The sequence below is a fragment of the Parasteatoda tepidariorum genome, chromosome 12 (genome assembly GCF_982258835.1).
Source record: "Parasteatoda tepidariorum strain Cologne lab strain chromosome 12, Ptep-v5.0, whole genome shotgun sequence".
Classification (NCBI taxonomy): domain Eukaryota; kingdom Metazoa; phylum Arthropoda; class Arachnida; order Araneae; family Theridiidae; genus Parasteatoda; species Parasteatoda tepidariorum.
In genome coordinates, this window is record NC_141766.1 from 6,280,473 (window position 1) to 6,296,371 (window position 15,899).

Sequence of the window (15,899 nt, forward strand, 5' to 3'; positions counted from 1 at the left end):
AACAATAGGAATAAAAATATATCATACTGTTATCTGGTGATGGTAGTCCTACAGACTGTTGCATTGAGAGTGAATCCCCTTGTGGATTTGGGCAACTTGAGCATTGTTGGGAATTAGCAGATGCAGCAGCATAATTTGTCTCTAAAGGATCAGCCACCTAAAATGAAATAACATTTTAAAAACAATGAAACAAATGAAGAATGAAACACTGAACACCAAAATACAAACATACTATAAATTGCATTATTTTATAAAATTTAAATCATGAATCATTTTGCAGTTGGGGAGGAGTAAAGGAGTAATGAATAAAAGAGAAAATGAAAAATGTAGCTGTTTCATCGTCTTTGAGAGAAAGAGATAGGAAGATGTTAGGGTTAATTTTTTAGAACTTCTTAGACTAGATAGTAATATAAGGATAAACTTTAGACAACATTATGCTATTATCACATTATTGTCATGAGAAAGCATATTTACCACAAAATAATATCAATGACAATATGCATTTTGGTACCACGTAATCTGTTTTATTGACGCAAACTGTAGAAAAAATTTGTCATGCATGTGATATCACTTGATTCCACAATGAACATGGTAATCTGTATATTAAGGAAGTTTGTCTCATGCTTACATAATTTCTCCTGTTACTTACATTATCTGGACTTAATATAATTCTACTTGGTTATATGACATATCTAACAGAAATAATTGTAATGGAATAAAAAAAAAAATATAGCACAATGAAGACAAAAAGGATAAAAAGAAAAAGAGAAAAATGAAGAAAATTAATATGTTTTATTTACTGCGTATAAGCTGCAAATATATAGAACTCATAAAATATTTAAAAATACAGAGAAAACATGGAAAATAATATAAAGATTAATGAAAAGAGAAGAAATATATATAATGTTATAAGAATTATGTATTAAATCTAATCTATAAATAGAACTTATATCTAATGCACAATCAATTAAAACCTTTCCCACAAGGAAAGTAATAATATTGATCTAATTATCTCAGAAAATGTCATGATGTGTCTTTGGTAGCTTATGAAATTGATCAGTCCCATGTTACCAAGACCTATTAATAATTAAATATATTGTCCAGAAAGTTATAAAACCCTTTTCAAGGTCAAATCCTTCTTGTCAAACTAATCATCACTCTGTAGATACCTCGTTGTTGTGGTCCTGGCCACCATTGTATTACATAAAATAATAACTCAGTTTCTCTGGTTTAGTATTTCTAAAGTACCACTCCTGCAACATGACATTCTAAATTCAAAATATGTAACCTAGAATTTCTGAAGAAGATAGGGCAAATTTAAATTTTTTTTTACCTAGTTATGATAATGTATTTGCTAAAATTAGTTTTGATATTGGCAAGTTAAATCTGTGAAAGTAAATTTAACTTCTGAATTGCCTATTTCATTACACACATATAGAGCATTTGAAAAAGATAATGTTGAAATTAAAAATCAAATTGATAATTTAATAAAAGCTAACATAATCAAATCCTTTCCTAGTCCATACTTATCACCAGTCCCCACCCCCCTCTTGTTTACAAGAAAGATGAAAGTAATAAAACCAGATTATGTGTAGATTTTAGAAAGCTTAACCAAACTGACTCTGAACCTATACCTAGAATTGATAATTTAATTGATAAATTGTTCAATGCCAAACATTTTTCAACTATTGATTTAAAATGTAGCTATTGAAATTCAGCAATAGATCCAAATGATATGGAAAAATTAGCATTTACAACCAATTTCAGTCGATATGCATTTTTATGGTTTGATTTGGAAAAATTCCCTTGCTATCTTTCAAAGAGCTTTCGTCAAATTTTACAAAAACATAAAGTTGACTTTGCTTTAAACTATCTTGATGATATCATCATTTATTCTGATAACTATTAAGAACATTTAGATCATTTACAGATCATTTTTAAAATATGTGAAACTGATAATTTTAATCTTAAATTCTCAAAATGTCATCCTAAAAATTAAAACTAAAATAAAATTTTTAGGATAAGAAATAAAAAACGGTGAATATTCACCTAAAAATGCAAATATTGAAGCTATTAGACAGTTGAAATCTCCAAGAAATGTTACGATTTCTTGGTAGTATAAATGTATAACATAAAGTTATTAAAAATTATCCAAAACTTAGACTGACACTCAAAAATCTCCATAAGGAAAATGTTAAATGGAATTGAACTATAGAATGTAAAACATCATTCAATCAATTTAAGTTGTCTTTATTTTTTTAAATCTGTTTTAACTCTGTACAATCCTAATTATACATGCCTAATTATCCATTATGTATGTTGATGCCTAAAAAGAAGCAATTGCTGTTTTGGAACTAGATGTTTTTATCCAGATTGCCAAATGCACCCCACAGCTTTTTGTTAGCTAACTAGATGTAGCTAGTAGCTAAATGTTTATCTCAACATGAAAGAAACTATTCTATTATGTACTGAATAAGAATATTTAGCTCATATTAATGCTTTAAATAAATAGCATTGTTATTTGCATGGAAATAAAATTATTTCTATTATAAATTTATTAAACATATTAATTCTGTGTTGACTTGGTTAAAGAAAATAAAAAATCCTACAGGTAGATTTTAAGATGGTCATTAAAATTATCTATCTATGATAAAGTAAAATATGTTAAGGGTCAAAATAATCTTGATGCTCATATGAATTCTAGATATACTGTATTTTTTTTTTTTTAGTTTATTTGATAATAATCCAATTGTAACTCATTACGAATTTAAATATAATTAAATGATAATTTAAATTATTCTAAATTCGCAACAATTAAAGATTTACCAAAAATTAAGAAAAAAGGTTTGCATAAAATAGTAATACCATTTTTTTAAGAATGAATATATTAGAAAAAACTCATATGGTCATGTTGGTATTTAAAAAAAATTATTGCTTTAATCACACCTTTCTACTATTGATCTAATATAATAATTAATAACTCTATGTTAAATGTTGTTAAACTTGTCAATTAACAAAAAATCTCACCAAAGAAAGATTTGGGTTGTTATGAAGTACAGAGCAACCATTTCAATCTTTATCAATTGATACTATAGGTGGGCTCAAGTATTACAACTAAACTAAAAAATATTTGCAGTTAGTAAATTGATCATGCTACTTGATATCTTTGGATTTTTCCATCTAAAAAAGGAACAACTGAAATATATTCCAATTGCTTGAAACAAATTTTTCATTGTTCTGATTTTTGAAAACTTATTACAGGAAAAATTCTTTTTTATTCCTTAAATTCATTTGAACTGATTATTTTGATCTCAAAACTGTACATACAAAGTGAAATAAGTAAAATAGTTTGTTTTGTTTCCTAATCAAATTTTAATAATATAATTGACAAAAGATTGGTAAGATAAATCTTTATTTTACCATACCCTTACCACTACTGTATATTTGATTATTTTTTTTAATAAAATTTCATAATTCTGGTTATTTGAGCTTTAGTTCAGTTATTTTCTGTATATAAATACAGCTGTAAAAAAGTTATGGTATACAATGATATTATACAATTATTTGTAAATATGATTCAAATTTTTAATTTATAGTTATTGGCTCATATTGAAAACTTAATAGATATATCAGTTTTCTAAGTTTTTAATATTCAGAAGATTTCCTCACCTGGTTATGTGAATAATTAGTTTTACTATTACAATTAAGATGATAGCTTACATGTCCAATGGTTTGTTACTTGCTGATATACATATACTCTACCCTACAATAATGGAAAAAACACTGAGTTCTTGAATATAGTCTAAATTTCTCAAAGAATACTTAAAGATTATTTAAAGAAAGTAGATGTTTGGAAAATGTGATTTTTAATACTTAACAATAATATTTAAAGCTCTCAAAGGTCTGGGAGACCGACAATAAATTATGAAAGAAAACAAGTATTTTTTAACACCCTATGCCAGAAAAATCAAGCAATAAGCTTATAACTTGTATTGATTACTTTAATTGTTATTTTTAATAGCTGCATAAAATTTCATAAACCTTTACTAAATATTTATGAAAATATGGACATTTTTATAAAAAAAAACTAATTTTTTTTGTTGCTATAACTTAATAAATATTCAATGAAATTGAACAATATTTCGAAGAAATTTAAAATCAATTACAAAATTACTTATCTAAAATTTTTTTAAAAAATGGTTAAAAACTGCATAAGATATAAGTATTTAATGTAGTTTTTTATACTGCACAAGCACAGAAAAAATTTTAAATAATTTTTTTCTTAATTTTGTAGTATTAGGCAGCAATTGAAAAAAGTGTGATTTAAATATCTTAAAAATTTAAAAAGTTTCAAGCAATTATCTATTTAGTTTTTGTATTTTTTGAAAGAAAGCTCAAATAGATAATTGGTTTTCCTATCATTTCATTTTGTACAATTAAACAAGATTTAATAAAAATGAGATTGTGGAGAATAGGATCAAAAAATGAGATTGTGGGAAAAATTAGATCATAGTGGGGGATCATCTCCCATAAAAGTATGTTTTCTTTTGCATGTTCTCTTTTTTTTTATACCATCATATTTTAATTTCCAGACTATTATTGTAAGGTATTATCAATTGTTATTACTAAGTTTTGTTTTATGAAACAAAATATAATTTGTGGAAAACCCCTGATAATTTAGAGCTTTCTCTTAAAAACTACTTCTTTCTAACTTATGACTACTTATCTGAACTTTTTAAATTTTTACGATATTAAAATTCAAAGTTCTTACATTGGTTATCAAATATGATTCACAACAAAATTAAGAAGAAAATTTTTTTTCGGGGCATACGAAGTATAAAAGAACTACCTAAAATACTTATATCTTAAAAAAACATAAGGCAAAAAAACTAGTTTCTCTGTAAAACTGCCCAAATCTTCATACTCTAGGTTTATAAAATTTTACGCAGTTATTTCAATTAAGAACTAAGTAATCGATACAAGTTACAAGCTTATTGCTTGACTTTCGGGCATAGGGTGTTCAAAAATACCTGTTTTCTTTCATATTTTAATGTTGGTCTCCCAAATCTCTGAAAGCTATAAATCTTATGGCGAAAATTTTAAAAAGTTTCTAAATAGTTTAAACAAAACTATAAAGACTCATGACTCTTGAATCGCGCATATGAGTACCTAAAATCACCATACGATTTTTGACCATGCTATTTTAATTTTGCACCGAAATCTATGTGGTTTCATCGTAAATCAATGTGGTTTTAGATTTAGATCAAAATTCTGAACTTATATTTTATGAATTTCTCGTGATCTTTCAAAATTCCTATTTTTTAACATTATATTATAACAAAACTAGGAATGAGAAATTTGACAAATACGCAACGAGGAGAGAAAATTTTTTTTCTTTAGGAATAGGAAAATATGGTATGGGAAAGAGCAGGAAAAAAAAAACTTCGTTAGTGTTCAATATTATATATATATTTGTAAATGGCCTCCCAGGATTATTTGGACAAACTTACTTTAAAGGGAGGTAAGGGACATCATAAGGATTCAGAATTGCATAGTAACCCATGGTTAGAAACTTCATGAGAAAGTAGTATGACAGGTATAAGAAACAAAGAGACAAGACTGAGATCATCAGAAATATTTGTTGATCTAATATTTATTTATACATGTGTTGTGGTAGATGATAAGTGAAAATGCTACAAAAGATTTTCAAAAATTCCATCATTGCTAGTGATTCATGCGCTACACTCTCGAGCCAAGAATTGGTGAATAAATAAACCTAGATATTGTTGGATATTAGCAGCAACACAAACGAGTCTTGCCACCAGATCCATTTTGAAATCCACAGGTGTCACGTACACAGCACCTTTTAGTGCACTCCAAAAGAAAGAAATCCATGCTGCATAAATTAGGAGAACATTATGGCTAAGGGACCGGTCTACCGCACCCAATCCATTGTGTCAACACCACCACCTAGGGGCGAACAAAGATGTTTGTGACTATGGGTTGCTATGCTAATCTGCATCCTTGTGATGTTCCCTACTTTCTCTTCAAGTTCGTCTTAAAAATCTTGGGACAACTTGTATATAATAATTCAAAATTGGAAAAATAGTTTAAAGTTTAAAAGTTATAAAATTTTACAATAAAAAAAACATGTTTTTAAAATTCTATAACTTAAACTATGCGACCGATTTTGTTCAAAGTTTGTATTTTGTCATTTAAAAGAGCATAGTTTAAAATTATGTAAAATTCAAAATTATTTTACACTTATAAAATGATACAACAAATTAATAATAAAATATTAAAAGTTACTTTTTACAAGGAATTATATATAGATAAACGAATGTTTTAATTGTGTGCAAAATTTTTTCAATTCACTTAAAAAAATTCTTGAGATATTTAAAAATTCGCAAAGAGTGAAATTAACATTAAAGGGATCCAGAGTTCCAATGAACCACCCTCCTGTCTAAATTACTGAAACCATATTTACCAGACTACGGCTACCCCTTGTATTTTTATAGTCAAAAATCATACATATATACATATAAACATATATATATATATATATATATCCAGACATCTGTTAAGACATCTAAGCGTTAAGTCACGTTCTTTCAACCAGGGTCCTGCTTTTGTGAATTTGTGCAAATAGGGTCCTGTTATTGCAAAAAACTTTTTTCAATGAGTTTTTAAATTGTAAAGACATACAAGATTATTGCTCAACACTGTAAAATTATAATTAAAAAAAATTAAATTTCAAAAAATAAACAGCAATTGCTGCTACTAAATTAGAGATGCAACATACAAATATTTGGTATTTAGCCTATACTGCTGAACGCAGAATATTCATTTCAGCCTAATAAAGGAAGAAGCGTCTGCCGAAGACAAAATTTAGTTCGTTTACATCTTTCTTTCCCCTATTACTGGGAAGGGTTTATTCGATTAACGAAACAATAATGAAGATAAACAAATTTGTGAAGGGTCCGATTAAAAGATAAATTATTTTGTGAAGGGTCCATTTTCATGAAAAGATATTTTGTGAAGGGTCCGTTAATGGACCCAAATTTCTTCTAAACAGTCCCCTGATATACATATAAATATATACATATATATATACATGTATATACATATATATATATATATATATATATATATATATATATATATATATACATGTATATACACACACATATATATATATACATGTATATACACATATATATATATACATGTATATACACATATATATATACATGTATATACACACACATATATATATATACATGTATATACACATATATATATACATGTATATACACACACACATATATATATACATGTATATACACATATATATATGTATATATGTGTCATTATAATGGTTTCTGAGAGTGACTTCAAATATGCTAATTAATTGGAGCTAACTATTAATTTGCGAAATCAGATACAAAAAAAGCACTTTCTCTTAATAAAGAAAGATTTTTTTTTTTATTACTTATTTGGATTCCTGGCCCTTAACATAGAGAATTCGGGAAATTTCGGGAGCTAGGAAGTTTTATATATTTGGCATCGTCCCAAAAAGAAGCCAAGAATTATCGCCATAACAAATTTAATATAACCATACTCTAGCCGCGGTTAGACAAGAGAGAAATACTCTGTTGCTAGACAATTGAGTTAAGAGAATAAAAATAAAACGAAATAAAAACTGAAGCTATTCTTCATTTTATTGTGTGGGGGTGGAAAAGCTTTTTTTTTTTAAAAATAGTTAATAGAAAAATATTTTGAAGTTTCTAGGCAACAGATTTATTCTTAGTTGATTGCTGCCCAAAAAGCAAAGATTGCTTTAGTTTCCATCTCCTTTAAAAATAAAATTTGTATCAATTTATAATTTTCCAAGATTTTAGTATTTGAACACGTGAACTATTTATAAGGCATTTTATAAGGTAATCCAAGTCCAAAATTTTATAAGGATTCCCAAATCCACTCTCACTACAACAGTCTGTAGAACTATCATCACCAGATATCAGTATGATATATGTTTATTCAAACAGTTTGCTAATATTTGTTACCCTTTATTTATTTCATATTTAGATTTTATTGCCATTAAAAAATAGTTTACTAAAATCCAGAGTAACCTGCATTTCTGTTGCAACCTGCAATTATTACCTCAATCACTATAATTGTAAACCGTTACAGTGTCATGTGAATCTCATCTAAGATTTCATCAATTTAAATTATCTGATTAAAATCAGAAATATAAATAATTGTTTTAGTGAATTATTTAAAATAATAACTGATTTGGATCATTAAAGTAAAAGAAATAGAGATAATTTATCACTATTTTAAAGAAACGGTTTTTGAACTGTGAGAGCAATATAGAATTTTACTAAAACAGTAAAATGATTCTAAAATTTTTTACAATTTTTTTAAAATAATATTATTATAAATGATTACTAATTAATTAGGATTACTAACAAACTGATAAACAATTAACAAAAACTTTCAAACTTTTGTCAAAGCAATACAAAGTGATCATCAAAAGTATGTGAATACCAGATATTACCAGTCTTTGCTATGTCATGAATTTGTTTTTTAATAATTTTGTGTCATGTCTATGTTGTTAAAATTTAACTTGGTAGAGTTATAAATACATAGTTTTTGGTCCTTTTCTAATGAAATTTTATATTAAAAATCTCAGTGTACAATGTATAGAATTTTAACTGAACTGATGGAGAGAGGTAATAAAAACATACAACCAGTTATGTCTTTTTTGCTACAAGTGGGTTAGTTATTTCTTACTCATTATAATACAAATTTAAACATTCATAAATTATTGTTTTCGAAAATAATCAAATGAAGATTAAATAATTTTAAAATAACAATATCTGTTATTGACTCAAAAATCCAACTTAGAAAAAATAATCTGATCTTATTTATAATTTTTTTTTCTTTTTTTTTTTAAAAAAAACGAAATTTTCTGAACAAATGAAATTACCTACATCACCAGAGTGATAAAAAATTTGCGGAAAAAAAAACATAGGAAAGTTATTTTGTCCAGTGTTACAAAATGAAACCCCTGCAGGAATCCAGAGTTCTTTCGAAGAATTAAAAAGAGCAGGGTGTTTCCCTTGCATTAATGAATAATGGAATAGATGAGTAGTAAAAGATAACTTTTGTATTGAGATTGTTCAAGAATATTACGCTTTTTTTCAATAATCAATAACTCATTCAAATTTATTGCTATTGTATGTTGGTGCAGCTTGCAAATGACATGGATGTACAAAATATTGTGGATTGTATGTATTTAATGTATTATAATGCTAATATACTTCCAGCTTTCGAAGTCATGCGGTTTCTCTAACATATCAGTAAAGTTTAAAGCTTTGGTTTTGAAGGACCGACAATAAATTACGAACAAAAAAGAATGTTTCTGAATGTTTTGAAAGAATCACCCTATGCCAAAAAAATACAGCAATATGTTTGTAATTAAAAAATACAGCAATAAGTTTGTAACTAAAAAATACAGCAATAAGTTTGTAACTAAAAAAATACAGCAATAAGTTTGTAACTAAAAAATACAGCAATAAGTTTGTAACTAAAAAATACAGCAATAAGTTAGTAACTCATGTCAATTACATTGATTATCATATGAAATAACTAAACAAAATTCTGTAAATCTTAAATATTCATGGAGATCTGAACATTTTTTATAAAAAACTAATTTTTTTGATTTCGATTTTCTTATTGGAACTGCAAAAATATTCAATAAAATTAAACAAAATTTTTAGAGTAATTTTTAATTAACAATAAATATATTTTAAAATTTGAAAAATATTCGTTAAAAATTTCGCAAGTTATGAGCATTTAAAGTTATATTTTCATACTGCGAATGAGCAAAAACATTTTAAAATTTTTTTAATAATTTTGCTTTGAACCGTAATTAATAACGTATGAAAAAAAATACAGAGTTGAAAATTCCGATTAATAGTTCAAAAAACTCTCAGAAAGATCATGTACTGTTTTACTCAATTTAATAAAAGATCGGATTATTAATCTTAAATAGATGTTGAGTTGTAGAATTATTAATACTCTATCAAAAGAACTTAAGGAACTAAGAAATTTTCTATCTTAAATTCAAGATAATGCTAATTAATTTTTTTTATGAATCAATTCATCAATGTAATAAAAATAATTCAATAATATATCTATACAGCAATTTCGCTATCTTGCATGATTATTTTTAAAACATTTCATTAGTTTTTACTACTTTGTTGAATTACCCTATTTTAATATTTTACGAGAGCAAGAAGATTTTCTCCCATGGAAAAATCTCTGATTTTCACTCACTCACATAACGTAGAATTTATTTCGATTGAAACAGAAGTAAATCAGTTCTCCATTTAAAGACTCTTATCGTCTTTGGCGTCATAAAAATTGGCAAGTAAGGACTCCTGACACAGGTACATGATATTCAATAGATATGTTTTTATACACTTCCGTCTATTTCACAATTCGTCTGTTAGCGAAACCAGGTGTTGGCCAAACATGGTAGTTATTATTCGAATTTTTACATTTAGACGCAGATTTTAACTTTTAAATACGGTATCATTAATGCGCTTTTTTAATTTAAAATAACTCACATTTGAGTCATTACAAAGCGAAGGGGGAAAAAATTAGTTTAGATATAGATTTCCAAAATACGTAAGATTTTAGTCCGGACGCAAAAAGTTGGAAATCGGAGTAAAAAGCGGAAAGTTTACGCAAAATGCGATAGAGTGGCAGCTATGCATTAGTTTTCTTCATCGAACAAATTAAACATTTTCTTTCCGTCGAACTTCTCAATTCGAAAATTTCTCGATAACTCTTCTCAACGTTCATAGCAGTTCTTTTATGTTTAGATACCAACGAAAAACCATAATTCAGCCTTTGCATACACCAAACACTAATTCAGACACCAAACACTAATTCAGAACACTAATTCTTTTATTATTAATAACACTAAGAAAGAATTTTATTGTTCACATTTCAAAAGTCTTTCATTGGTTAATATGTTCAGAATTAATAATAAACTTAGTTTATGAAGGTTACGTTAAAAGAAAGACGATCAAAGAAAAATAGGAAACCGCTTGGATAAATGGTAAGGAAATAATATATTTTTTTATTTCTTAAAATATGGAGTAATAGTGCCACTGTTGATAGTACTTTTTATACAAAATATTGTTGCTATGTGTTCCCAACTATTTGCACTCTTTCTTGTTAATTATAAAGACGATTTGGTATTTGTTTGTTTTTTATTATTTATCTATCCGTATAATATCCTAAAAATGAATGTCAATTTTATTCGATATTACAAATGCTCTGCTCTACATCACCACGGATTATTATAATTTAATGTATAATAATAAAGGAAAATTCATAATGACAATTAGAATCGAAAAAAATAAGCACCAACATTTTAAATTAATATTTTTCCAGTGTTAATAGACTTTAAAAACACCCATGAGATTTCCTCAACCAAAACGACAAAGAAAAAAAAAAGTTTATATTATATATATCAACAAATGAAAAGGCTGTTACGCAGTGAGTAAATATAGTGGTTCAAAGAGTGCAGAAACCTAAAAAAAAGGTTAATAAAAAAGCAGTATGGGGGAGAATTATGGCGATACACCTGCGTGACTTACAAATGCAAGTTTCCCCACTTCCTACATCACAAAAAAAATTGAAAGAAGGCGGAGAATTAACACTATTAAATCCACAGACGCTCTTTTTATCCCCTTTGTAAGAAAGCACTTTTTTATGTTCTGGCAGAAAGTGTTTCAGTAAGCGTTATTTTCTTCTTCAGCGATTTTAATGGTAATCTCAACCTCAAAAGGTTTTGAAAGAACTATGCTATTGTCTGTAAGAACTAATAAAGTATTATCTTGAATACAATAAATTTCCTCACACATTAAAAAAATAAACTTTTCAAAACTATATTTTAAAAATTATTTTATCCCTCTGAGGGCAAATAAATCGGATCAAAATTTTAGCAAAGGGTTATAAGAAATTTGATCCGAATGAAGAGACCCCTTCCATTTCAAAATTTAAAGTGATTGATTGAAAAGCCTACTGATACTAGGGTTTACATGATTATCAAAATAAATAATAAAAAAGTAGTGTGTTTGCAAGGGGTTAAAAATTGTATCCGAAGACTTATGTAAAGATATGGAGATTACTAAAGTTCCAAAATAACTGTATAGTATAAAATAGCAGAAATAGTAATTGCGCAAAATATACTTTTCTTAAAACATTCAATTTCAAATATCAGTTTTTTTCCTTGCAGAAAATGTTTAATTCGGATCCTATATTGAAAATGTTTACCGAATGTTTCACATTTGACGGAACGTCGTTTCATTTTTAAGTCATTCATTTCCAAACTTTTAGCTAACAGTTAATATGAGGCTTTCCTTTTTAAAAAGTAAACATAATTTAATCATTTTAAAACTTCACTTTGGTGAAAACAATTATAGTTAAAAAAAATACAGTTATGGACTTAGATACAAATTAATGTTTTGTTATTAATGTAATTGATCGTTTTTAATAATACAAACAAATATGTATAAAAGGAGTTAAATTTCTCACTATTTGATTTATTTTTGCTTCAGCTATTTGCATGAAAAATAATATTTAGAGCATAAGCAGATTTTTAAACACTAAAGACTCCTAGATAGTATGTAACTGAGGAAATCTATTGCATCAGAATGATATATGATAAATTAAATGTACCAATAAATACAAAAGTTAATCAACATTATACGTTGGCTTTATTGCCCAATGTATCATATATGATGCAGTATATCAAATTGATGTTTAAGAAAAAATAGATTGAGTTTTTTATTTGTTTTTATTTTCTATTTTTCCTCATAGAGACATAAAAAGTGAAATAAATAGTTTAGGAATTCATTTTTCTTCCATTCCTCGGGAAAAAATAAATGCAAAAAGAGGAAAAAGCTAAGCATCAATGAGGGTTAAATGAAATTGAAAAATTTTTATTTAAAATAAAATTTCATTACTTAAATTTCGACGAAAAATAGAATTTTTTAAATTACTCATCTAACGACATAGAAGGTAACCCTTATTCTCATTTAATTTGCCGTTGAAATTTAGTGTTTAAACACATTAGTTTTAATATAAAAAATAAAATTATTTTTTAATATTATACTTCGATACACAGTGGTTTTATTTTTATATTACCGCATTGAACCCAAAATAAAATAGTCAACAAATCCATACAAAGAAATTGTAAAAAACTACGGAATAACAATAAAGAAAATATTTCGAATAAAATTCATTAAAAAAGGCTAATTAAAAATAAATGCATAAAAAGAGAGTGGCAAAAATATGTAAAACAAACAGAAAATATGTCTAGAATCTATGTCAAAAAATCGTACACATTTGCGGTCACGTGATCCTTCCACCTGGAGTAGATTCTCACGCATGAGGTGGGAAAAAAAGTGCTTGGCAGTGACGCGTGGAGCATAGCATCCGGTGAAGACAACAGAAGGTCACCCATGAAACCCCCCATCAATTTCTTCAATGTAAGAGATTTCGTCAATATGGAACAGCTGAGATTTCGGGCACGATTTCTTTCCAATACAAACTTAAAACAGAAACATTGCTTCGAACTTACTTGACGATACTTTATTTTTTAATGCAAATGGATATTTAGGAAGTACATCCAGTGCTTAGGATTTTGGGCGAAACATTGAGGCATTTTATCAAGGTCCTTAAAAATCATGTTTTATTTTAAAAATACAATCAAACAATAGATTTAAAAAAAAAAAAAATTCGCGTTTAACGATCGAAACTGATAAAATGCAAAAATAATACCAGTAGCCTTAAATATATACATATTAGATAGTGCAGTTCTGTGTAGATAATATTTTCTACATAAATCTACTAAAATCGTGATGATTTTTTCAATCAATGATTTTTTTTTTAAGTAACTTTTTTTAAATTATGCCAACCCTGCTTTTTATTTAACATTTATTTATTATTTATTTATTTACTATTTATTTATTTATTTAATATTTATTTATTTAATATTTAATTATTTATTTTTCTATTAATATTATTCCCGGCCGTTCTTAGGAATTACCTTCCACAGACACTCGCAAATGGGCATTAATTGAACTTTTTAATATTATTTATTTCTATGGCATCAAAGTTGAATTCCCGTTCTTATTTTAAAAATTCCGTTCCCGATGTAAATAAACATGAAGGAAAGAAGAAACCCTTACAGTAAAGGAATTATATACATTTGGAAATGTAAGTTAACTGGTATGAATAATATATCAAAGTAATCGGAAATATCTATCCAAGATTCAGCAAATGTAAGAAAAAATATGGTTTTCAAATTTAATTAAAAAAATTGCAAAAAATATATAACTTTTCTAGCTTTTTGAGCAGCGAAATGGTGTATTAAAACAGAAAAATTTCAATAGAAACATTCTCAATAGAAACGAGTAAGAAAAGGCGGACATTAGTCATTATTGATTTAAAATATGTTTTTTTATCAGATTCAATTTTGAAAATAAAAGCTCAAAAGTAGCAAAGTTTTTGATATTTTCGACAAAAAAAATTAGTATTCCATTTGAAGACTGAGCGTTTTCACACTCTTTGTAACTTCATGTCTGCATTAACTGTAGTTATATGTTGTAGTTCCAATTTTAAAAAAATAAAAAAGCTGAGAAATGGTTATTTACAACCATATTTTATAATTCGAATTAATATACCGAAAGCTGACACATCACCCGTTATATACGTATGATATCAGAGTTCGATCAAGGAATAAAAAAGGTGCTTCCTCACATAAAAAGGCGAATTTTGAAATGGCACTCACTTACCACCGTTAAAACTTATCAAAAAGAATAATATTGTGTAATAACTGAATTTGATCCTCAATAATTTTTAAACTACCCCTTATACTACTTTATGCGCATATTTCAAAAAGTAATTCTCACTCAATCAAAATAACAGAAAAATTTCGGCGTTTTTAAAAAATAGTTAAAGGCATGCTAAAAGACAATTCTGAGTGTATAATTTTCTTCAAAAATGTAAACAAAAAATAATAATTGATAAAAGAATTAAAAATGTTTTTTTTTTTAACTGAAAATTATAAGAAAATGAACACTTAAAAGTGCATTTTTAAATAAAAGGTATTTATTTAAAAAATTCATTGTAAAATTTAAAATCACTAGAAAGTTTATTAATATACCCCCTCCCCCCCAAAAAAACAACTAATAAAAAATTAACCAGTGGTGAATAATCCTATCAAAGTAAATATTTGTAATAGTAATGAAAATGAAACCTTCATACACAGATAATTTTACCAGTATGTAATTAATATCTAGACAGTGAATTAAAATATTTTTAAATGGAATATAACTAAATATATTAAGTACACATAATTTACCTAGATGTAAGAGTACGAATTTATATTTTATTCAGGAAAATAAGACTTAATCCATTAAAAAATAAAATTCTAATAATTTAAATATATTTTAATATTTTTGAATAAAAGTAAAATAAGAAAACAATTATTTTTTTAAGGGGGCAAATGTGAAGAGAAACTTTCAAATTTTGCACTATATTGAGTTTAATGTTTTTAAATTTAAGCTAATACTTATTGCTAAACAATTGTACTGGTCACTTTTAGATTTTAGTTACTTCATGTTTTTTTCAGTGTCTTTAAAAAAATATATATAATTTTTCCGAAAAAATCCAATCCCTGGTTAATAATCTGATCTAATAGTACAATATCTTCAAAAAATGTAATACAAATTATTGAAAAAAAAAGAATTTAATACCTTCAGAGTTTTATAACCTGTGTCACTGAGACCAAATATCGTGTGAATTTAACT

General features: G+C 26.4%; 1 protein-coding gene across 5 annotated transcripts in view; it reads right to left on the bottom strand.

Moving 5' to 3' along the window:
* Positions 1–15,899, bottom strand: part of LOC107453362 (uncharacterized) — a 66,829-nt gene that overhangs the window by 25,843 nt on the left and 25,087 nt on the right. For all 5 annotated transcript variants that reach the window (XM_016070166.4, XM_071188396.2, XM_016070165.4 and 2 more), the window contains exon 2: positions 28–157. In XM_016070166.4, the coding sequence (XP_015925652.1) occupies positions 28–157 (130 nt within the window). The remainder of the gene's footprint in view (positions 1–27; positions 158–15,899) is intronic.